General features: G+C 41.0%; 1 protein-coding gene across 2 annotated transcripts in view; it reads left to right on the top strand.

Annotated features, from left to right (window-relative positions):
• Positions 1-1,723: 1,723 nt before the first annotated feature.
• The window catches only part of arid1b (AT-rich interactive domain 1B), a 216,746-nt gene continuing 192,839 nt past the window's right edge, over positions 1,724-25,630 (top strand). The window contains exons 1-2 of one of the 2 annotated variants that reach the window (XM_058089853.2): positions 1,736-1,878; positions 4,460-4,551. In XM_058089853.2, the coding sequence (XP_057945836.2) occupies positions 4,549-4,551 (3 nt within the window). In that variant the 5' untranslated portion in view covers positions 1,736-1,878; positions 4,460-4,548. Of the gene's footprint in view, positions 1,879-4,459; positions 4,552-25,630 lie in introns of both variants that reach the window. The other variant, XM_078796185.1, reaches the window with a different exon arrangement.

Here is a 25,630-nt window from a genome sequence, read left to right as displayed (position 1 = left end):
TAGGAATTAGTTACTATTAGTTTAATAATATACAGTGCTGTCCATACTATCAATAGAATATTATATACAGTACTGTATATGCTATCAATAGTATATTATTAATAGGATATTCATGGAAATTATTAGGAAGTCTTGCCATAACCACAGTAAAAAAACATAATTATATACGTATACTTGCCCCCAGAATAATATTGTGTATTGCTACTTCTAAACAACAAAACTAATCCTAAATGATTTACTCCCTTGCACAGCTTAAAGAATGCATATCGGGCATGTGTTATGATAATTTATAAATCATCTTTTCAAATAGGAGGGCCGGTGTTTTTCAAAATAAACAATCAATCATTCTGCGTTGCAATGTGCCCGCTTACTGTCCAACAAACTGCTGTACTAATCTTTCAACACTGGGGGGCAGTGTAAGCATGAAGTAGAAAACATTACAGCATGTTTTTTCTAATGTGAGAGGATGTCAGACGTGTATTCCATTTTATACATAATACAGCAATTATTTATGCATGGTGATTATTTATTTATTTTTATTTAAAAACTAAATGTCATCAAAAATGTCATAAATCTCTTGTCGGTTTTCGTCAAGTATATCTAAAGTAATCTTATTTGCGTATATTTAAGCAACAAATGACTGAAGAATGTTACACATAGAGAACGAGTGATTTGCAATATTTATTTGTTTGCATGTATAAATAAAACACATCATAATTATCAGTAATCTTACAAGAAAAATTAGGTCGTTATTGTAGCGATGGGTAGTTCCTATCCTGCACCCTGTTGCCATGTAGATCGACCGCGCTTCGCTGATGACCCTTGACCTCTGAACCTAATCTAATGGACCAATAAGCGTCTTTGTATTTTAGGATTAGCTATTAGCTATTAGTAATTAGGTTTATTTGTATTCAAAGAAGGACAGACGACGTTTAGGGTCAAAGTGTCTTCGTACCTTCGTACCTACTTCGTAGCTGCAAGCTAGCATACATTGAAGGATGGGCACGCGCAAGTCCCGGAAGTGAAAGGTAAGTGTCTGGTTTTGAGATTTATCAATTGTACAGTATTTAAATATTTGGCAGGGATTTGCGTACCGGAGGTGTTTTTTATTTGTTTTTAAACATACATGAACAGGATGCTTAATTTATGACGCTTCGTTCATTCATTAATTCATTCATTTGCTAACGCTTATCCTCACGAGGGTGCTGTCTTCGGACGAGAGGCTTCGTTCAGTGAGTTGTAAAAAAGGTAGCACAAATAAAAATAATAACATCTGGGTAAGCGACAAAGCGTTATGTTATGGAAACCTGACACAAAATTGGTTTTCAGTAAAGGAGAACATTGGTGAACAATGAAGACCTGTCCTGATAAACTATGCCCTAAACCAGGAGTTTACAAAGTACATACTATGATTGGGACCTCAACTATTTCAGATTCTTATCCTCTTAGCTTCTCATTATAAGAACTACATTAATTTTGCCTTACAATATAACTGAAGTTAGCATAGTTATTATGCAGTTAGCTTTCAACACCTCCAGTCCTAAACATTTGAATGAGTAACAGCAGAATTTCCTTTTGATTCATCTCTTGTCTTGGACCATTTTAGCTATTAGTCATGTCATTAATACATATGGGTGAACACTGGCCATCACAATGCCTCTTTTGACCAATTAATGCAAGCTGGCTTTTCCCTTTTATCTCGCTTTCAGCCGTCTTACAGAAGACATTGACACGAAGCTGTGATTATCTGCCATCCGACTTATCTTATTTGTGTCAATTTCACAACACGAAATGAGTAGACAGCAAGGAAGATGTCAGCCCTGGAAATGTTGCACAACAGATGGATGCTTCCACCAACTCGTGGATGTCTTACTGGAGGTGAGCACCTTGCCACATACTACCTGTCTTTGTTCTTGAATATTAATTAAGCGTGTCAGTATAATTGGTTTTAGTCATTCCAATGTGGAGCTTGTTAATTTATTTCCCCTTGTTTTCACCTCTAGCTAAATTTAGCAAACCGTTGCCTCTTGTGACTGATATCAACGGGTCTAAAACTATGTGGTAGAAACCAGATTTTGTCACATAGAAATGACCTTTATTGTGACAACAAAATAACAATCTGATGACAAAAAGATTTGCATCACACCGAAAGTGGGAGACAGAAAGTTAGTATTAACAGCGGACAAAGTCGGACAAACATAACTGAAAATGGGCTGTAACATAATATGGGAGAATATACAGTAAATTCTCATGCATCATTTCTGTGCCTTTTGTCATTTTTAACTCCTATTCAGTCTTGTTGTCAGGTGACTGTTCAGCAATGATGCTGGCTTTCGCCAAAGCTTGGTTCCGGAGGTGAAACTCTTTTCAACGTGGAAGTAGCCACAGCCGCAGGACAATGTGCTGCAGGAAATACACTTCTAATTGTGTAGGAAGCAGTAGTGTTCAATATCACGCTGCTAATGATGATGATGATAACCGGACAGCGGATTGTAAGGCGATATTTTTTGATGAAAGGCTTTATATTGCGGAAAATACGATATATTGATCATATATTGTGGGTATATCATAAGCCTCACTGTGTTTTTGTGCTCTTTGATGCCTCTCTTTGTTAGATGTAAAATAATATGACTTTTGATTTAAATTTCCAGTTGATTAACTGTGTTTTGAGCACAAAAACGGCAAACATGCAATCCTTTGGAGAGGCACAGTAAAAAAAATGTAAAAGGCTGAGAATCAGAATCACAGGAGAAAAGCATGGCCTGGGGAGAAGCATCATGTAATGTGCTTTCGCGTATCCACCCCGCACTTTCTCATTTGTGCCATTTAGATATACACAGAATTATTTACACCTTCAAGGCAAGACGACTGAACTGCACATCAGTCAATTAGTAAATCAGAAATTTTCTGTGATTCCATTTTAGCGTGCAGTCCTTGGCTCCCTCTGGTCCCACCTTTTTAGTCTTCCATCCTGACAGTGACAAATTACTCCTCTGCTTGGCGAGATTGAAAATTAAAAGCATTTAAAGTTGCTCATGCATTTATGCTAATGAGGAATTCAGATATGATTTGCATGCGAAAGAGGCTAGTCTCAGAACTCATCATTGCCCCCGCCACCTCCAGCTCCTCATTTCTTTAGGCTGTTTTTCTTTTCTGTTTTTAAAGGACATGCAATGTGTGAATGGATTATGATTAAACTGTATGACATATGTTTTATTACATACAAGAAAATTGCAATATTGCCTTATAGAGGGCTTTTGTAGCTGTATTTATGGTGAAATACATCATTGGTGCAGTCACTCAGCCAAAGTGGGTCATTGTGTCTGGGTTGTTCACATCACATAAAAGGAGCAAACACTATGGACGCTATGACGCTGTGATGCACGGCTAACCGCTAGTTTCAACCAGATGGTCCTGATGCTGCATCATTGCCGTGGAGGTGGAAAAAGTACTGTCCAAGTGAAAGACCATTTCCCATTTATCTTATTTAGCTACAGGAGTGCACCTTCATTGAAATCGTTATTCAGTAGGGACAGTCCTCCAAATCTGATATTAAAATATTTGCTTAGATTAAAAAAAAAAGTCTCTGTGGACATGTGCGGAACACTTTGGCGCCTGAGGATTAAACCTGTGCTGATTTGTTCCCTCAGTAAGCTCCCGTTCTTTTGCTGCCCTGAAAATATCAAAGCCCACGCTTCTTTAAAATTGTTTGTTCCAGTTGCTAAATGATCATCACCTTGGAAACGAGATGCATTAATGAAGCCGGAAAATGAAATGGGACTTTTAATTTGTTTCAGTTTTCATAGCTGAGGTGAAATAGATTAGCTTTGATTGAGCTGTGCGATGAGGAAGGAAAGCGCTGACATGACACTTGTGTTTGTCATTGTGTCATTTCAAGGAGGATGCTGCAGCAATTATGGATACGGGGTACACAGCAATTAAAGGCGCTGGGATTCATTAATAATTTTCACATTAATTTTTCAGTGGACGCTGAAAGGATTGCCACCTCACACCGGCTTTCCAATTATGCTGCTTAATTAGAAATGTCAATATTAAGAGATGATTAAATGTGGGAATACATTAAGGCTGTCAGAAATATTTTAAAAAGTTATGAGCATCACTCATGCTGTGTTTTCTTTTAATATGTCGTACAAGTTTCAGGAAATTAAAGATGCTATTCTTTTAACCAACAAAACTGCAAGAACACCACCATTGTCTAGTATATGTTACCACTAGTGGTTTCAGAGAACAGATGGTACAAAAAAATAATTATGTTTTAGATCAGCGATTCTCTATGCCTGAGATAAATGCACCTTGCCACACCGCCACCGCAGGGTGAGTGACATGTTTATGGGCAACGTTTATCAAGCTTGAGTGGGTCCGTCCGGCACACAGCTGCAGATATCTGCTGGAGAAGAGAGGACAGTGTCTCACCACTGCAGCTCATGTTGTGTTGCAGGTTCCTTTAAAGAGAAGATGTTTGAGAAGTTTGAGGTGGACTTGAACGAGAACTAGTTAAGAGTGCTCAGTGGTGGAAGAATACACTATATGGTGAGTAATGTACAGTATTGTTAAATCGCTCGACTGTCGTGACCATCGTTAAGGATAAAAATCGTGTTGTGATGTCTCCCAAGTTTTTGTAAGGATGATCAATTATTATTATTATTTTTATTATTATTATAATTATTAACATACTGTCAGTCGAACCAAGCTAGAACATTCATTCATTCATTCATTTTCTACCGCTTTTTCCTCACGAGGGTCGCGAGGCGGGGTACACCCTGGACTGGTCGCCAGCCAATCACAGGGCACATGCAGACAAACAACCATTCACACTCACATTCATACCTATGGACAATTTGGAGTCGCCAATTAACCTAGCATGTTTTTGGAATGTGGAATGTGGGAGGAAACCGAAGTCCCCGGAGAAAACCCACGCATGCACGGGGAATTGAACCCTGGTCTGTGAGGTCTGCGCGCTAACCATTCGACCGCCATGCTGCCCCCAAGCTCGAACAATAATCAGCAAACTCAACTGTCCTCTGTGCACACAGCCGTTCTCTTCGGCACACACACACATGCATGCACACACACACAGGACCCATGTCACATTCACGAGAGTTTCGGAAATCATAAAACTCTTGATGACAAAAATAACTGCCACGTTGCTTCAGTATCCTTGAGCATGTTAAACGTTCTACTCCGATGAAAGCGAGCGTAATAAAGCAGTGTAGTGGATTTTTGTTTTCTCTTTTTATTAAGGTTTCATTTAATGACTGAAGACTAACGTCACTCTTCAAGGGTGAGCGACTGAAGTGTTTGAGTTCTGACTTGTTGACACTAAAACTTGACAATGTGTTGTAGGAATGGAACTTGTTCCTAACCCAAGGACTACCTGTACTAGCCATTTACATGTAAACATCTCTTATTTGAGGAATAGCTACAATTTGTAATATTGAACTACATTAATGTGTACGGCCCGCACTTTTTTTTTTTTTAAAGCATAATGAAAGTGCATGCGTAAGCCTTTTCCCATTTTAGCTCAACACATCAAGGAAGTTCAGTAAAGGGTTTATATTGTTGTCCATCGTTGGTCCAGTCACTCAGCCAAAGTGGGTCATTGTGTTTGGTTTCTTCATGGTTGTGCGACTAGAATCTTTTTCCCACCCATTTTGCTTTATAGAGTATTAAAGTACGTTATCACCCACTAATAATGTGATGTTGATTTTTGACCTCCTTTGCTACTGTTGACATCACTTTCCTCCTGTCTTTTGCTTCTTCCTCAATTCCCCCTCTAAACTCTAAACCTTTGTGAACCAATGCTGATCCTGGTCCAAAGCGTAAGTGTGTGTGTCTCATTTAACCTGCGGCTACAGATTAGCCTTGAGAGCTAGAGGATCGACGCTGCTCTCAGACAAATGAGAAAAGCCTGAGTGGCCATGGCCAAAGTGACAGTCCAAATGGAAGCAATTCTTCCCGAGGCATAGGAGAGCAGCTGTGACCAAGGCCCGCTATGCCACTGCTATGGAACTCTTTGCATTGGCTGCTGAACTTTAACCCAAGAGACTCGAGGCATTTGAATGCAGCGTGTCATTAACCCAGAGGAAACCCATCAGTCACCTGGGGCCGGTTACCGTTTACATAGTGAATTTGTGCTTGGGATGTCGAACTTCCATTCATCCATTTTCGATGCTGCTTATCCTCATTAGAGTCATGGGGTATGCAGTAGCCTATCCCAGCTGACTTTGGCCACATTTTGGGTACATTTGGTTTAAATTATGACGTCATAATTTGTGTCTTGTTATTGTACCTTAGACAGCCTGGTTGTATTCCTGGCTCTTTTAAGTTAGAGTAGCGATGGAATACTATCCTGTTGAAATCTGCTGCCATTGATGCAGGCAAAGTGGATGGTAAGAAATAGAACAGGGTTAAAATGTTAGAATGCAGTATATTAACCACTAGCCAGATAAGAAATTCTACACGAACACCAGGCCATTATGACAGGAAGTAAAAATGGAAGAAGAGATGGATTGATCTCTCAAAGACAGCTTATATGAACTTCTTGGGGACACATCTGAGACCAATGTTGAGTGATGTAAGAGGCTGAGCGCTGAGCATACTGCTGCGGCACGAGTATAAGTTGTCATACAAATGAACAAAAGAGATTAGGTAAATACAAAGTAACAAAGGACAATGGCACAAGGGGCAAGAACTAAATAAAGCACCTTGGAGTAGTGTATAAAAGGTTAAAGGAGACCTATTATGAACATTTTTTTGGCCCTTTGTATTGACTTGAGGCTCCTATAGAGCAGCTACGCACAATAACCTGCACAGAAAGCTTTCGAGAAATTCCAGAATCTGTACCTATTCCACATTGATTTCCTTGGCTTTCCAAAACTGTCTATTTTAATTTATTCCACTACGCTATGATAGGTCTACAGCTTGTATTTGTTGATGCCCATATAAGGAAGTCTCACTGTGAGGTCACTGGGAGACGGTGTTAGAAAAATCTCTCTGAAACCGAGCGTTCAGAGCCATCCCAAACTTCTTTAATGATTGCTGGGCACGACTGAAGAGACACAGGAAGGTGAACTCACAAAAAATATATGACTACCTAAACAACAGAATACACGTGATACTGGGGTGTCATGGAGTAGCAGTAGCACTTAGCAATGACTATCAAGGAATAATAGACTTCTACAAGGAAAGGAAAAATCACTGTCCATTCTTGTTTTGATTTTGTTTTATTTTTTATACAAACAAATATTTTGTTCATTGCCAAACAAACTGATATTCTATACATGATACTGTTGTGTGTCGTGAAAAATAATGCATGGGATGCATGCATATGGGAAGGGATGTCCTCGAAGCAAAATGTCCTCTGTCATCCATGCTCTCCTAATGTTTGATTTAATTAGATAGTTTTTCTGATTGGGGGGCTTCAGAATCCAGCAATCACAAATCATGTTTTTCATACGTCTGCATCAGTCCCCTGCTGGCTGCTAACTGTTTGAGGGTGAAATTATCAACGAACTCATCAGTCATGCCACTTGATTGTGAAGTAGGAAATGATGTCATTAAACACCGGTGAATAACCTCCAAAAACCCAAAGAGTTGCTTTTATTTTTAAATGCTTATTTTCTTGCTGGCTTGAGAAATCAATATTATTTGGAATTATTCTGGATTTCTTGGTTTGGATACATATTTTGTGTTAGACTGCTGATGATATGGACATAGACTAATCATAGCACTTAAGACTGGTATTATTTCACATTGTTTGGAGATTAATGCTATTGCTTACATGCAATATGTTGATGTGGAAAGTTAAGCAGGAAATGCTGAATATAAATGCTTGAATGTAAAGTTCATAAGACTATCGAGGCAAATGGAAAATGAAGTCCCTCGATCTTTTGACCTGAGTCAACATGGAAACACGTAGTTTTAAAATATCTGGATAAAAAGGGAAGAAACAGTTGCTTTTTACCTCGGAGGTTGCTTGTCATTTCTCTGAAACCGACTACTGGGCAGATTAAGGTCAAGTCGACCACTTTGACCTCTACTTCTCTCTTCTAAATAGAGGATGAAGAACATGATGAAAGGTAGGAATTGTGAGAGAGAGTAAAGGTAGGATTTGGAAAATCTTTCAAAGAGGTTTTACATTTGACCCTTGTGGGTATTCGCTCTCTCTCTCTCTCTACGAAAAGTGGATGACAATTATGGGTTAGTGGTGCAAGTAGTAGTTTCTTTTTCTGTCAGTGGCAAATTTCTATTTTGATATGTCAGTGAAGGGTATGTCATCTGAGCTAAGTAAGACACCAATGCGTCTCTCAGGCCGTAGACCTTTTCTTACCCAAACGGGTCTGTCTGAAAAATATTTACCCAGGTACCCGGGCATTGACAGCCTCTTCAAACTGAGGACATATTCATGTTCATTCATTGGCCGATTTGGTTCGCACTGTTCCCCGGGCGGAGTCTTACTGCTTTTTCGACTTTTACGTTTTAAGCAGATACTTCCTGCTTCCCAATACTGAAACTGATAACCAACAACTTTTTGTATCTTTTTTTAAATTGATAGGGGAAAAAAAAGTGATAGGGACGACTCAAGCAAAGTTGGATTTGACAAACCAAAGTGTAGATTTGTCCCCATATCATGACATCACGACTATTAACAAAACATAAAAAATGGCTGAGACTCAAGTAGTACACTCAAGACTCAAGTACAAACCATGGCTCGTAGTGGTTTGCTAGCTGACAAGGACTGGTGTCTTGGTGATGGTGGATGACGCTACGATGATGGGAGCGGACCTCTACAGGCCTTTTGTGGGGGGGCTTTACAACATCTTCTTTGGTGGCGCAGACTTTTTCGTGGGCTTTCACGCAGCCATCGTTGCGTTCAGTTTGGCGTTTGGCACAGTTAGCACGCGAGATGTCTAGGGCAGTAGGGAAATCCCACACGATCGATGCTATCTTTGGTTACAATATGTCTTTACAGCACGTCACATGTTGGTGAAATGGAACACTTGGGTAATCTTTATAAAAGATTGGTTAACGGAGCTACTTTTTAATGTTATTGGATTTATTTTTAATAGAAATTCACACTCCAAAACTGTCATATTAAATAAATATCATAAATAATGTCATATGTCAAGTTCAAATTTGTAGTGCCATAATAAGAAATAATAATACACAATAAAGTCCAGTCCTTTTTTGGTCTTTTTTTTATTTTGATTTGTCTACTAATTGAACAAAAAAATTGGTGATTAGGTGATTCAAAATATTAATATTGGTATAACATTATAATTCCTAATATCGGATGAACTTTATCATGCAGCTCTACTTTTATGGCTATTGGGCCGGCGGACAGCTAATTGCCTCTGGCTAGGGAAAGCACCATACGCAACACGACAAAGTTATGGTAAGAGTAGGGTTTCACAGCCATGACATCTTTAATACTGGAATTAAATTAAGGATTATATTTGGCAAATTTATATACCCTCATATTCCATTTTGGCAGCCCGTTCTTTGCAGGCTACCTTATGGAACTCAACAAGTTCCTTATGCAGGACCTCGAAATGCGGTAGTACTTCAAAATAATAATCATTTCGACTTTAGCAGACATTTCTCAAACATATTTAGACTCATGTGGTTCTATCTACCGTCCATGGCCAACAAATCGCAATACGACCACTTCTGATGTAAATATTAGACAGAGGCAGGCAGAATTGTTAAACAGCAGTACGGGACGGAACTAATAGCATATTATATCATTAAGTCCTTCTCACATATGAGAAATCAGCCAAGCAGGAGTGGCAAGCCTGCCACTTGTAATTACCGAAACAATTGACACACACAATTAAGTCTTTTGTTTCAGTGGATTGTCCCGTCAATCAGGAAAGAACTGCCGCAGTTTTACTGATGTGAGTGAACGGCCGTAACATTTTGCCATTCTGTGTCAAGGGCACAGTCGTAAAGTCTGCTAGCAATTAAGAGTCGTAATGTGCTGAATGGAACCCAGCAACAAAATAGGCAGCAATTTCTTCTTCTCCTGATGAAATTATGCTTATCAGGTACCTTGCCTCAGCAAAGGTGAGGGGTCGACCTGAGCGGGCGGACTGCATTGCTCCACATAATTGAGAGAAGTTTGGATTTAATTGTATAATTAATCTTGTCAAATTAAGTTACACAGAAGTCCAACCGCTAAATGAGCAGATCTAGAATATTTTAAATCGCCTTAATGTGAAATCAGGCTCCAGAATGCACTTTGTTCCCTCCTGATGGAGGCAAGCTTTTAGCCACGCTGAACACGCCATGTTGTAATAACCTGTTAACAGTTCTTATCACGTTGTTCCTTTTTACATGATTAATTTTCAGAAAGTAATTGCAATGTCTAAAGCGGTCTCATTTTATTCAACAGCTTTTGTGTGCCGGTAAGTGAAGTGAAGGTAAAGACAGAATTCATGAACATGCTCATCAAGGAAAACTTTCTAAATATTGCAGTCGGTAATCTGTATGCCTGGCGAACTTCATATTTACATACAAAAAAACATGTACCGTAAATTCCGTACTATGAAAGGCAACTTTTTTCATACACTTTGATCCCTGTGGCTTAAAATTAAGGGTGAACTGCATTTTTAGGGGAATTTATGTGAAACATGGACACATTTTCGGTGCATTATAACGCAAGAAAACGAGTTAATACGAGCTAGCTCAAATGCACATCATTGGGACACAGCTATTAAGATGCTTAAGCACTAATAAAAAATCCTTCAAAATAAACACCAAAAGTGTCCCATTTTCATAACTGACCTGTATAATAACCGAGCTGCAGTGATGGCGCATTATAACGCAAGAAAACGAGTTAATACGAGCTAGCTCAAATGCACATCATTGGGACACAGCTATTTAGATGCTTAAGCACTAATAAAAAATCCTTCAAAATAAACACCAAAAGTGTCCAATTTTCATAACTGACCTGTATAATAACCGAGCTGCAGCGATATTGTTATTGTAGCAGCTAACACAGAGTACTATTTTCTGGTGGAGTATCACAACGCCTCGCTATAGGTGGTGGTTTATCTTCAAAAGGGGGGCACTGCAAAAAAAAACAACTTTGGGCTAGGTTATAAATCATGCCCAGCATGTGTATTGTTGAAGTTTATGGCAATAAACCGAATAGATTCCAAAAGCTACCAACAAAATAACAGGACAAAACTGAAGGACACCAGCTCCCAACTTAGACCGGACAACATTGCTACAAAGACTCTGCAAGATGCTGATTTGTTCTGAGCGTTATTTTGAATTTAACAGCTCAATAGGGAGCATACATTGGCGCACACACCAAGCTCAGCATAAAATAACACGCTGGACGTCAGTGAGTAGGCTACCAACGACTCAACACCCAAATTCATTCAAGCAATCTTCTATTCTCTGCACCAAAAAGGGCAAATTAATTTATCTCCTGTGGGGTTCTGTCTCCTGAGGGGTGTTTGACAACAACCCTGGTCTACTGTTGTCAGGTTTAACAGAAGTCAACACTCGAGAAAAAGAGTCTCATTTGCCTTGCTCAAATGCCAGCTGAGTTTTCAAAGGTCTCTCTTTGTTTGAGACGTGGGACTGTCTTTATGTAGACGGCATATTTGGGAGGAAAACGCTGCCCCAGCATGACTCTCCTGCTGCACAGAAAGCACTATCTCCTTCCCTGATGTACGTTTGTAAGGGTACACTTGCACTGATGGTTCCATTCTGCAATGCAATGTGTAGTTCTATTAAGTGTTCTTCCTGCAAGTGAGGAGACATGTGACTGCTGCTCTTGAGTTTTCTCAAGTGAGATTATTTTTAGTTTCTCTCTTTACTCTTTTTTTTTACAAACTGAGGCAGGCACATCTGCAAAAAACTCATTGTTGGTTTACTTAAGGAGTCCAATATGTGGGTTTGTAGTCTTAAGAGTTTTCTTGATCATTTTACTGTAATTATGAGGTTTATTTAAACAATAGCAGATTAGCATACACATTTGAAGAATGGTGTTTACACATTAATACACCCCTGATCAAAGTTTTTGAATTTCCATTTTGCACTGTTGGATCTTGAAGGGGAGCTATTGTGCTTTTTCCACAGTTCTGACCTATAAATGAGGTAGGGCATTCCACAGTGTTGGAACCTGAATAGAAAAGGCTCTTTCTGAGGCGTTGTGAGCGTAGGTTTCTAGATAGAGCATAGGGTACAATTAGGTCAACCAAATAGGCATGGATCAGTTAGCTTTAATGGCACATACAGCTGACTGCTGTCGGCATAACAGTGAAAGCTAACATTATATTTGCGAATGATGTCGCCAAGTGGCAACATGTAAGTATTAAACAAAAGAGGGCCAAGCACTGATCCTTGTGGAACTCCGCAAGTGACACCACAGTACTGAGAAGTTATATTATCATAAACTACACGATGGAACGGATCCCTAAGATAAGATGTAAGCCAAGAGAGTACCGGACCAGTAACACCAATATGCGTTTGAAGGCATTCCGGTAGGATAGAGTGATTGACGGTATCAAAGGCAGCACTGAGATCTAGTAATAATAATATTGAGGAGGTGTCACAATCCACAGATAGAAGAAAATAATTTGTCACTTTTGCAAGTACCGATTCAGTAGAGTGGGTCACCCTAAAACTTGGTTAATATGTTATTATTAATACCTGAACATATGTGTATGTGTAGCGTAAAAATGTGCCATGTCACTACTTTTGTCCAGAATGTTTGGGTTATAATCTAAATAATACGCCTTAATGTGTGGTGTTTGATGTTGGAGGTTCCACCATACTCTTGTAAAATCTTGCACGCTTTATATAGCTTCATTCTTCCCTCTCCCCAATCTGTCTTTAATTGTTCATGGAAATCTCAAATGGGACCAAACAGAATGTAATTGCTGCTGTGTGATGATTACAAGGAAGAACTAATGATGTCCTAACACCGGGGTCAGGTAGGGTTTAATTAGAGGAGGCACAATCAGTGTCACTTCTCTTTGCGCTCTCATGTTTTTGCTGCCTGCCTGGTTTTGTGCCAGCTTGCTCTCCAAGAGGGTTAAAAATGGGCTGTTGATTCCAAGAGAGGAGGCAAAAATGAATGCAGCTCGTTTCCTTGTTCAGAAGTAGAATGTTCTTTGTTTGGGAGAAGCCTGATTTGGATATTTGAGCTTATAAGCAGCACCGGGTTGTCTGCAGATAAGAAGGTTAATGACAAATAGAAAAGGCAGTCCGTGGTCTGCCTGAAAATGTATTTTTACCATTATGAGAAAGCAACATTTTGCTTTTTAAAACCAGTCACCGTCAAAAGCCAAAGCGACCATTAGTGGGAATATGTTCTGCAACCGTTAGCAGACGACCCAAATCAGGAGGCCAGATTGGACAGAAGAGCAATCTCATCCAAGGAGAATAACTGTGGCCAACATTCCTGATTATCCAATCAGCTCTCCAAAAACATCAATTCCATCTCGTCAATACATAATTAAGAGGGATAATTGGCTGGATATTCTCTGGCCAGACAAGCGTGGCAACTCAAGTCCCATATCACACACACATATGCATGCACATTCAGACAAAGGGTGACATTTAGGATTAAGGGAACGGAGTATGTTCTTATCTCATTCTTGAATGCACACAACAGTCAGCTCTTCATTCAGACATAGTTCTTGATCTCTGGCTTTTGTTGTTTTAACACCAAGGATGATCCGTCTTGGCCAATAGAGACCTAATTTTGACTCCTTTCCACCATGTATTTAGTTTTCCTCAGCCGAGGGCTATTCGTGCCTTCAAGATCCAAAGGCATCTTGAAGTACAGGCTAGCAGATCTAACCGGACATGGCCAGAGATTTAAAACATTGCCCTGCCTGGTCTCAGCAGCTGTCTGCTAATCCAGTCCATTGCTCTGACTGTCTTTCCTGCTCTGGTGAATAGCAAGGTCCTTAATGTGTGAGATCAAGAGGAAAATAAGGCTCTCCAAATGGAATCAAATCAAACAGAGGGGCTACCAGGCAGCAAGAGGCCTCGGTAGCATTAGGGCTACAATAAGATCCAGCAATTGGACCATAATTCCTTTCCCAGCTATTAGCCGTGCACAGCTTGTTGTTTACTCGGTTCACATCTCATCTACCTCCCGCCGCCACCCCCCCCCCCCCCATCCCTTTTTGATTCATTCATTAATTCACAAACAAAAACTGAATCACACAATATGTTTACTTATATTGAATGCAGGGTATAATAGTCATCGTAGGACTCCTCTCCAAAAATTACAAAATGATGGCGTAAATAGATTGCTGTCAAATTAGATTTAGATATAAAATTTGAAGTTGTGTTTTCATCACAGTTCGTTAGCAAATATTGACTTCCACAAAACTTTGTCAAAGGGTGGGCAATGGTGTGCCCATTGCATTTTTGGTCAGATAAGATATAAAAATGCCTGGATTTTAGTTTTGTTCCTCTGCCGTATCTGTACATATTTTTTGTGAGCAGAACAAAGGTTGTGTCACAATTCAAAATCGCTGTTTTCTATTTTTTTTTTTTATATTTCATGTTAAAGATGACCTATGATACTTTTTCCACTTTTGGGACCTATAAATGTTGTTAGAATGTTGTATTCTCGTGTTAAACTATGCCACATTTTCAGATAAGGAGGTTAGCGCATTTGGAAGTGAGCCCTGAATGAAGTTTGGGATGGCTCTGGACGCTCAGTTTCAGAGAGTTTTTTCTAATGCCGGCTCCCTGTGATGTCACTGTGAACCGAACATCCTTATACAAGCTGTCGGCTTGCCCTCCCCCCCGCTGTGCTGCACTGTTTCACTGTGTTAGCACAGAGCTAATGCTAATGGCTTCCAGGAATATTTGTTCAGGTTTGAAGAACAGCTAACTTACCTAAAGAAGAGCGCAGTTCAGCAGTAGTCTGGTAGTCTTCGGAAATGTTTGGGAGTGTGACCAACCACATTAGAGTGTGGTTTTGGAATAGGTGTAGATTCTGGAAGATCTAGAAAGCTTTCTGTGTGGGTTATCTGTACAGGTTAACTGCTCTATAGGAATCCACAACTCTATACAAAGGGCAGTAAAATGAGCATATTCAGTGATTAAACAAATACATATGCATATGTAACCAAGTGGTTAGCGCACAGGCCACACAGCTAGGAGACCCGAGTTCGATTCCACCATCTCTGTGTGGAGTTTGCGAGTTCTCCCCGTGCATGTGTGGGTTTTCTCCAGGTAAACATGCTAGGTTAATTGGCGACTCCAAATTGTCCATAGGTATGAATGTGAGTGTGAATGGTTGTTTGTCTATATGGTTTTATGATTTGGTGTTTTTTGTCTCTGTTCAGAGAAGCAGACTTCCTGTCGTATGCGCCCTCCTATAGTCAGCACCACACCATGTAGTTTGTATTCATTTCAAGATTTTAGCCCCCTGAGCCCCACACTCCTTCCACTCACAAACATTCCAGTCCCATTTCCATGCATTCCTTATTGCTATGATAAGCTACTTTAGCTGTTGTTTCGGATTCATGATTACGATATGCATCGCCTTTGACAGACAACAGTGACTTTTGCAAGCCTGTGTGCAAATGTGTGCTTGTGTGTTCCACGTCGACCTTGAGTTTGCTGACACGCCAGCCCCTCTGGAAAACCTGCTGACGCACTGCATGTATGCACCTTCACTGACACATGCTTAAGTCCTCCCTCCACAGCCTAACCTTCCTTCCCACTGTCTCCCAGAGGCTTGTTCGTCAGTGGTGCAGGACACAGTGGACATAGGCTGGTGCTGGATGGGTTTTTTAACATGCGAAGCAGGTACTTCTGTGCGTACATATTGATCCTTGGAGAGCTCTCAGCCCCCCTTTTCCTTTCTTTGCTTGGCAGTGGAGGCCATTCATCAGTGAGGCCATGACTGGAGAGCTCAAACAGCCGTCTCTGTCTGAAAATAGGCTGCACCATGCTACACTGAAACAGTCTCTCTCATCAGGAGGGATGAAGGCTTGACACAGTGTCTCATAGAATAATCTGCTCACTTCCCTCTCAAAAGCCATCCATAGCTTGCTGGTCAATGCACAGTCATGCCTCCATAATGCCAAGCTTACCTTAACGACTCTATCGGTTTGCTGTGTCCCATTCCAACATAACATATTTTTATCGATTTTGTGGCATACGAGGCATGCACTTATCTTTTTGATCTTACGACAAGACATTTAAAATAGCATAAAGTTTGTTTCATTCGGGAATTGACCCTTATACCTATTAACTTTGCATGTTTTGCTTTTTCTTTGGCTTTCACTGGTTTTGTTGCAACACAGAACGTGTAAATTAAAACATTTCAACTTGTCCCAGTGGAGTGTTCGGACTGTCATCCCTATTCCAGATAGCAATGATAGCAAACATCAAGTCAAGTGCTGACCTTCAGTAGCCACAAGAATAACTGAACAGAAGGAACAGAAGATGTGAAGACTGAAGGCACTGTGGAGTCCAGGCACTGTGGAGTCCAGCCACTGGAGTCCCTACTAACGAGCCACTGACTGGCTTCCTGCTGGGCTACAAGTCATCACTTGGATTTTAAACTTTAAGTAGTCAATCTGTAATGCAATTTGTATGAGACTCCAGAGCAGCGGTTATTTGCGGAAAACAGCATCTCATCCTTTTAGGAGTTGGGCGTTGGGATCGTTTTCCAGATAGTTTTGTAGATTAAACAGTGATGGCATGGCATGGTTATAAACCAAAGGTCTGTGGTTCAATTCCTTTATTGGATTAATTAGATTTTTTTATTTCTTGTGTGAAAAATAGTTTAGGTGTTTATACGTTTAGGTTTTCGTTGGACCATTTGGAACCGATGGGGTACTTGTTGTTGTTCATTCATTCATTCATTTTCTACCGCTTTTCCTCACGAGGGTCGCGGGGGGTGCTGGAGTCTATCCCAGCTGTCTGAGAGGCGGGGTAGACCCTGGACTGGCGGCCAGCCAATCACAGGGCACATTTCGACAAACAACCATTCACACTCACATTCATACCTATGGACAATTTGGAGTCGCCAATTAACCTAGCATGTTTTTGGAATGTGGGAGGAAACCGGAGTACCCGGAGAAAACCCACACATGCACGGGGAGAACATGCAAACTCCACACAGAGATGGCCGAGGGTGGAATTGAACCCAGGACTTGTTGTGATTTATTTTATTTTTTTAAGGTTGACTAGCTTCTCAGAACGGAACGCGTTTGGCCTTTGAGGTTCCACTGTATGAATATCTGGTTCATGTTGTTTGTCTTTGACATTGCTTCCCCGTTTAGCGACTTATGCAAGTCTCCTCTAGTCTCACTTCCTTCCTGCCTCCTGCCACACCTATATGTCCTCCCACTCACCCTCATGTTTGATTGATACTAACTGTAGATGCCATTGGGAGATATAATTCCCAGCTGAACTAACCGAGGCTGGAGCCGCACCGGTTGTCTTAGTTTGAGCCATGACAAGGACAAATGGAGAAAAATAAAGATGGAGGGAGCGTGCAGAAGCAAGTGTGGCCTCTGCATCTGATGTATTTTAAATGACTTTGACAGAGCAGTTTCAACAGTCTCGCCGGGCTGGTGCTAATCTGATGTGAGAGGATGCCACACTGAGGCTGATGGGACACACAGATAGAGGAAGGCTGAGAGGCATAGAGAGAGAGAGAGAGAGAGAGAGAGAGAGAGAAGGGTAATAGAGGTGCTCACTCAGCTGGTGAGAAAGCTGCCCTCTTCATCTTTTCATCTCCAACCTCTGTCTTTCTCACTTTGCTGCTGCCTTCCTCACCCAGTTATATCCATTTGCCACCAAGCCCCAGCTTTCCTCTTTTCTCCACTCTTTCTTTTTTTGTTCGCACTTTACATCAAGCTGCCTCTCTCTCCTTCTCCCGTTGTCATCCCCTACATTCACCATCGACCCCCCCCCCCACCCACCCACCCGCCTCACCAGCATCGCTCTCTCTTCTGTCTTTCACAGACGATTTAGGAAGTCACAGTCTCTCCCTTCCATTTATGAAATTGCTCACACTATTTCCTGCCACCAACCTTTTGTACCACAGCTCCTCCTCGCACATCTTATTGGATGGATGCATCCTCTCTCAGTGGATTGTCCAAACACGACCCTATTCCTCGGAGGCTGGTGCTCCAAGAACAAAACACAACAACAAAAATAATCTTTAGGGTAATAGTCTCAGACAGCAGGATTTGCCCCTGACTCGGCGACTCTGCCACAATAACACAGAGAGGTCATTCATAATCCTCACCGATGGCCTCTTGTTCACCTCCTAGCCCCGTGGCCACTGTGGAAACGCACATGCTGCCCCAATTTCCCTTGGCTGTGTCTTTTTTTTATGAGTTACTGCTGTGAGGCATCGCTGTTGTAAGTGTTGTACAAGTGCTCCTGCAGTCATTTTCAAGGCTGTGAAATATGTTTTGTCCTATAAACGCAGTACAGAGCTTTCATCAAGAAAGCTGCCTGGAGGGCCAACATTTCAGCTGCAAACATTGTACTGCATCCCGCCTCTACCTGCTTTGAGTGTGCAAACATGGCACATGCATGTGCACTAGTTATGGTGGTTATGTGTAGCAAATCATAACATGAGTGAAAGTTGTTGGTCGGCACTCTGAATGAATATGTGAAGCCGTGAGTGACAGCTATGAATGCCAGTAATTTGATACCGAGCAAACATGTATGACAATTTTATGTGAAAAATATGTACTGTATATAGTATTTTTGTTGTTGTTTTAAACCACTATTGATAATGAGGTAGCTTGCAGTGGTGTTGTTTTTTATGTGTGTTTTAGAAAGTGTAGTAATGAGTGAGTTGCATATAGTCCCTTTAATTGCCTTATTCAGTGATTGTGTTGTAGTATGCCCATTGTAACCATTAAAAGTTACAAACGGTAATGGATGTATGGGGCTGAACTATGCTGAGAGTTCTAACTGGCTTTTTTCTATTGCCGTCTCAGCTCTTTGCTACTCATGTGTGTCTGCTCTGCGTCGAAAACACGCCAGTATTCACAATGGCTCACAAGACACAGCGGTCTTGAGTTTTACCCTGCCAGGTAACGTGAGGAATAAAAGTCCTGACCTTAATCCTACTGAGATGTTAGAAAGGAGATTTATGCTCGAAAAACCTCCAATGTGGCTGAATTACAACAATTCTGCAAAGTTTAATTGGCTAAGATTTCTCCACGGCGCTGTAACATTCAGCACGGGCATGTATTTCATTTGCTGCTCATAGAGGGAGGGTTCTCATAGTGACATCACTTCCTCCTTCTCCAGTCTATGATGGGGAAAAATGTAGGAAAAAGAAAATAAATCGAGCACACGTCGAACACAGGAAATATGTCTTTCAATGTTATTTTTCACAGAATAAATAACTACATTAACATGTGTTTTGGTGCCATCGCTTAAGTCCTTTGCCTTTAATAATAACATGCAAGATCACATGGTGAATTTAGCAATTTGAGTTTCTTGGTGTTGAATGGAAGATAAAGGGAGGATAAGGAATACCACATTGTGAAAGATGGGAATGTCTGGAGGAACCTTGATGGTGCTTGCTGTAGGGCGAGGGATATTGAATGAAGGGCGTGTATGAGGTGGGTAGAATATGGCAGCATGTCCTTGTGCCGCCTCCTCTCGTCTCCTCTCCTCTCCAGTCTTCTCCACTGTGCTCTCAGCCTATTTCTGGCTCATTACCCCCTTCGCCAGACTTCTCCCTGGGCGACACTGAAGAGAACTGTCCTCTCACTCTCTCCCACTTTCTCCCCGACAGGCGCAGCCCAAGCGCTGCCTTGCCCTCCCAATATTAATCAACACACTCAGACACACACACACACACACATACTGCTTCAAGTGTCTGCTCCCACTCTTCGAGATGAGCTCGCCTGATGGACAGGCTGGTGGGAAGCTGTCTCTTCTCTCACTCCCTCCCTTGCAAATGAGAGAGCCGACCTCTTAGAGGAGCAGGCAAGGGCCGGGATATTAGAAAACACTTATGGGAAACAAACATTGTTCATTCTATACACTTGTCTGTGAACAGTGAGTGAGCGTAGACTACTAAGTAACAGCTGTTGAACAGGTAGACCAAAGAAACCATTGGAAGGTGGTGACAGAAACATTGTGAGTGTTGGAATTTGTCAAAAAATTCTTTATCAATTCTTTATGAACACAAATGAAGCCGGATTTTAAGCATAACAGGCTAAATAAAACAAAAATATATGAAAAAAATATATGCTCAGCAGCAGCTGATCGTTGTCAGAATGGTACAATTTATTTTCAGATGCAACTGCAAGATTGATAGTCGAATCTGACGTCTACGAATGAAATCGTGGACGAGCCGACTATTATAAGACACTCCGACAGATTAGATACTGTTATTCTGAATGGGGCACACACTCCATTGGAGATTAGAGGTTTTTCAGTTTGTGACAATAGAACGACAACAAATCATTTCCAGGGGTTAAGCTTCATCAGTTCTGTACAGATTTTTATTAGATATTGTTTGTCAGTTCATATCCATTGTCCATTTTCTGCCATTTTCTGGAGCCCATCCCGGCTGACTTTGAGTGAGAGGCGGGATGCACCCTGGACTGGTTGCCAGTCAATCACACTTCACATACTGTATAGTGTAGACAGGCCAAGTGCTGAAATTGTGATTGACTGGTGACCGATCCAGGGTGTATGCCACTTTTTTTCCAAAAGTCATCTGGTGACCCAAATGAGGGCATGCGGAATAAAAAAATACAGCAGTTCCTATTGATGACCCTTATATGTGGTGGTATATAGTTGTCAGCATACTCTACTATTTTTGTCTGTGGTTTCTTGCATAGATGCATGGCTTACCATCCGCTCCCATTTACTAATAAAGCTGAGCTTATTGACAGTCTGCCAGCTTTGCCCAAACCCAGGAGACATGGTCCAATGTCACCATGCAAAGCAGGCTCACTTTGGCCTTGAACAGAGGCGAGATGCCAGCTTGGCCACAGTATATCTTCAGATGGAGACAGATATGATCCTTGATTCCGCTACGTGTGACATTAGTTGGCTGCCTTCCCTTTCGTCTCAGCGAGGCTCACGGCCCCGGTGCTCGCCTTCACATGTTGATTGGGTATGTGACCCGGTGTCCCAGTGACATATTCCCTGGCAGAGAGTCAGAATATGAAATGATCGCATTATTCACGTCCTACCTTTGACATTGTCTGTAGGCTATTCACTGAGCTGCACATAAAGCGCCACAATCTGCCAGTGCTGTCCAGCCAAGATAGGAACAAAATATATCCAAATGCGTCTCATGGTTCAAAACCATGTGTACTCTTTACAATGTGCATGCGTGTCTCCCGGATTGCTTTCTGTGCTAATAACTTTGCCTCCACTGTTGTGCCTCTGTCTCGTGGGTGTCCCTCGACTCATCCTGATCTGATGAGAGCAGCTGGACACTGGGGAGGCTTCGTCTCCTTCCTCAAGCAGACTATGCAATTTAAACCTGCCTCAGGCATGTAGATATTACTCCCTGGTGAGATGGCTGAAAATTAATGGAAATTGTTTTAGAGGAATCATTATTAACATTCTCCTTTGGATGCCCTTTTTTCATCTCGGCTCCGTCGCCTCGCCTGTTTTTTCTCACACTAATTTAAACAGTCATTGACATTCCTGGTAGAAATGCTTGAATATATGAAGAATCAAAATAATTGATAATAGCTGTGTTACTTCACTGAGCGTGTCATATCAATTGTGCTTTTAGCTGTTTTGTTCCCTTTTATCTTGTTTTTTTTTCTTGATTTTTACTTTGTTTAAGCCTAGGCATGGGCAATCATTTTGACCTGCACCCACAAATATTTATATATATTTTTTATGTATTCAATACACAATTTAATAATTGCAACTAATTCTAATTGCATTATTTTAGCTGTAAGGTACTGTAAAAAGTGTATCACACAATAATAATCATAATAAACGTAATTGAATAAGACGCCCACAATGTACACGAGTAAAGGATTGTGGATTTACAATACAAACTATGAGCTATTTAGCAGTGACTATTCATGTATGACCATCCCTTGTTTACTTCCCTGACTACCTCCAAAAATGTGACAAAAATGGCAAAACATGAAATGAAAGAGTAAAAACTACCGTGCACACGTCGGATAAAATATCTGCAGAAAGCATAATTACAGTCAGGCTCTGCACACACAACCACATCATGACTCTGTTGCTTAACAAACCATTGGAATGATCTCTATAGTTTAATGCTATACTGAGTCTTAAGCACTGCAAACCCTATTGGTGGCTACTGATTCCATATTAAAGGTTTAAAGAAAATAATACATTAATGGCCCATATATGGGCTGTGAGATGTATTTTGCATAGGTTTGGTTTAGGCACGTGTACTGCAAACACAAGACTTTCCCTTGGTGACACCGACTTAGTTATAATGTATTATTGTATAACAGGCACACAGAAATACATACACACGTGTTCACACACCTCATTTTCACACCCCGAGCTGGATTAAAAAGTCCATGCTCACTGGGCCTGTGCAGGAAAGAAAAGGTAAATATCACCCTGGTTTCTGGTGCAGGAAAAGCTGCTATTTAAATGGTGTGTAATATAACTGACATTTTCCAGTTCATTATGCAGCCCCTGACCTTCACGATGTACGGCTTGAATACTTCTCTGGCAAAAAGGCGAAGCCTGGTTCTCTCTAATGGGAGATGTTTGACCTTGTCAGGAACTAACGGGAGGTCAGGGATGAAGGTGGCTGTAATCGGCCAAGACAGATGGGACGCTGCTGAGGAAACATCTTCAACAATCACTAAGAACAGAATAGCATGTTAAGGTTTTACTATTAGCCACATAATACCAGTTAGTAACACATTCTACTGTTACCACATTTTAACCTTATGATGAGCAGACCTTTCAATTTCCTTAGTTACTAGGTTGACTTTTTGGAACCTGTAAAAGAATATCGATTCTTCCTCCCAATGTGACTTGCTTTTCAGTTTAAGTGCTACCTTCCTGCACTGTGTCCCTGTGCCGTTATTGGCCGGCTCGAAGTCACTGTTCATGCAGTCACTGGACAATGTACATGTCAGAGCTGGAATAGTACTCATCATAAATAAATTGAATGATGTACATGAATGCATGTGTGTTTGGTATCAGTGTTGGCCAATCTCACTCATGGGTGATCAGTATTGGAACTGGAAGCATAAAGCCCTTATAAAGCATCACCTTATGACTAATAGGCCGTATTCAACCACCAAACAGCATGATTTATTAATGTTACATAGTATATTTTTAGTGGTACAGCAGATACTGGCACAGAAGCCTACAGCACCCCGTTGCGGCTGTAAGTGTGAACAAAAAAACAAAACAATACATTACAAGTCGCTCCGGAGTACAAGTCGCAGGACCAGCCAAACCATAAAAAAATGGGCGACTTGTAGTCTGGAAAATACAGTAATATACATATTTTTAAAAACCTGATGAGTGAAGCTGAGAAATTCGAACCTGGAGGTGGCAAGGGAAGACTGTATATTCTTTACAATGGGATATAGTGAGCACATTTGTGATCTGAAGGGATCATCTACCATATAGGTGTCGAAAGTATATTACATGGGAGTTTATCAGTGCTTGTGGCCAAAATACTGTTGCTTATCGTCGGTGGATTCAACTAATCTTCAAACGGCTATTGCCTTCATGTCCAGCTGTATTTTAAAGACTCCTCAGGATTCAAGATAAATCCATGGCGCTCAGTCACAAATGCAAAAGAAAGTAATCATATCAGGAGTCTTTCATGGATTATGCCACTATGAATGTGATTTATAATCTCTCTCATTTGTGTGAACTACAATAATGTGCACTGGGCGTCTGGAAGAGATAATCTTATTAACCAGTTGGCTTTTGTTTTCTGCTGCCTCTCTTTTATTCCATGTAAAACATTTTGGTGCTAATTTGTAGCTGAGCATAATTGGGGTCTTACTTAAAAAAAAAAAAAAAGTCCCCCCTGTTTGGTAGAAGATTAGGAATTTCATCTTTGGGATTATGTATAGAGCACAGTGAAAGGGCCATGAAATTGTCTTGCATTCTATTATGTTTAAAGCCACTCAAGCTTATTAATGTGAAAAGGAAGTGAAAATTATTATTGAAGAAGACCATTGTCATATCACAAAACGTGTCAGATGGCAGCTATAGCAATAGATGGGATGGGATGTGTGATTAGTACCGGTCCAATCAGCACGCTGCTAGGGTCGCACTCATCAAACCAATCAGCTAGACAAAGAAGAATTCTTGTTCAGTGAAATCTCTCCATTGATAGGAAAAGCTTGACATGACTCCAACTGCAAATCTGCCAAATGGTTTGTATTAAGTGTCTGAAAAGCAAGCAAACACAGCTCAGGACACCAGAATGCACAATGAGAGATGGATAAAATAAAACAAAACAAAAAAACATGGAGGAATCCTCACTGATCATTGCTGGCTTTTCATGCTCCTCAGATGTCGAGAGATCAGAGCTTATTATGAAATCTGATCTCATAGTATCAAATCATTCCCCAGCTATGCTAAAAAATGTCAAAGAAACTGCAAAGAGAATAATCAGGTGTCAGTATTTCTGCCTAGTTTACCTAGGGGTCTAATAGGTGATCACACAGAAAAGGGGGCTTTTTCTCCACCATAATGGTGAGCAACTTTTGATTTTGTGTCAAAACATATTTAAAATTTTAGCAGTGCCATCATTCCTGTGGTGTGCCACTCTCTCAGTGGGGCTTGTCACAGGAGGCGTCAAGGCATGCCGCTCCAATACACGAGGCTCCTTTCATTTTTCTGTCTGACATGTTAAGTGTGATAGTACAAAGAGGTTCCATTTTAATTGTTTGGACAGATCACTCGTGGGAGAGGGGCTTTGATATTTGGTGTTGACAGAATAGGCACAGGCTTGCTGAGTTGCTTTGGTGTCGATCTTTCCAATCCTGGCACCGTAGCGTATGTACGGATACTGGCTTGTCTACCTCAGACAAAAGTCGGCTTTTGTCCAGTCTTCATAAGTAACAGAAACGAGTAGGGCTGTCTTCGAACACACATTTTCATTTTCAGATTTCTCATTTGTCCATAATTGACTAATCGTCACGTTGTTTTCCTTTTTAAGGAGTCCCTACAAATAAACAGATCTCATTCTCATCAAAGAAAAAGGCTAAAACACTCAAATTAAGTGTGGCGGTTGCCTAGCTCAATAGCGTCGGTTTCCCTAGTCGTCCATTGATCCGACGATGATCATGGTCCTCATCCTTGATCGGCAGACACGGTGCAGTGGGGGCAACGAAACTGTCCGGGTTGGTCAGGATTTTCTTCTTGCCCGTGCTGCAATCGCGTCAGCTCCCCTCTTCTCCTCGAAGTTGTCGGGTCCACTCCAAAACAATGTGATAGGACACTAATATGTACTGACTAGGAAACAAGAACAAGTATATGTATTACACGCTAACAATGGATCTGCGCGATCGATCGATAGTGCTGCGCCCAAGATGGATCCATCGATCGATTTTTACGCTCACGATGGATATAACTGCCTTGCGCTGGAGACCGATGCTTTGACACTGTGCTGACGATACAATGACAATCG

The sequence above is a fragment of the Doryrhamphus excisus genome, linkage group LG14 (genome assembly GCF_037039965.1).
Source record: "Doryrhamphus excisus strain RoL-2023G ecotype Guam linkage group LG14, RoL_Dexc_Guam_v1.1, whole genome shotgun sequence".
NCBI classification, from domain to species: domain Eukaryota; kingdom Metazoa; phylum Chordata; class Actinopteri; order Syngnathiformes; family Syngnathidae; genus Doryrhamphus; species Doryrhamphus excisus.
The sequence above is the reverse complement of the archived record's forward strand: the minus strand, read 5'-3'. Positions and strand labels throughout refer to the sequence as shown.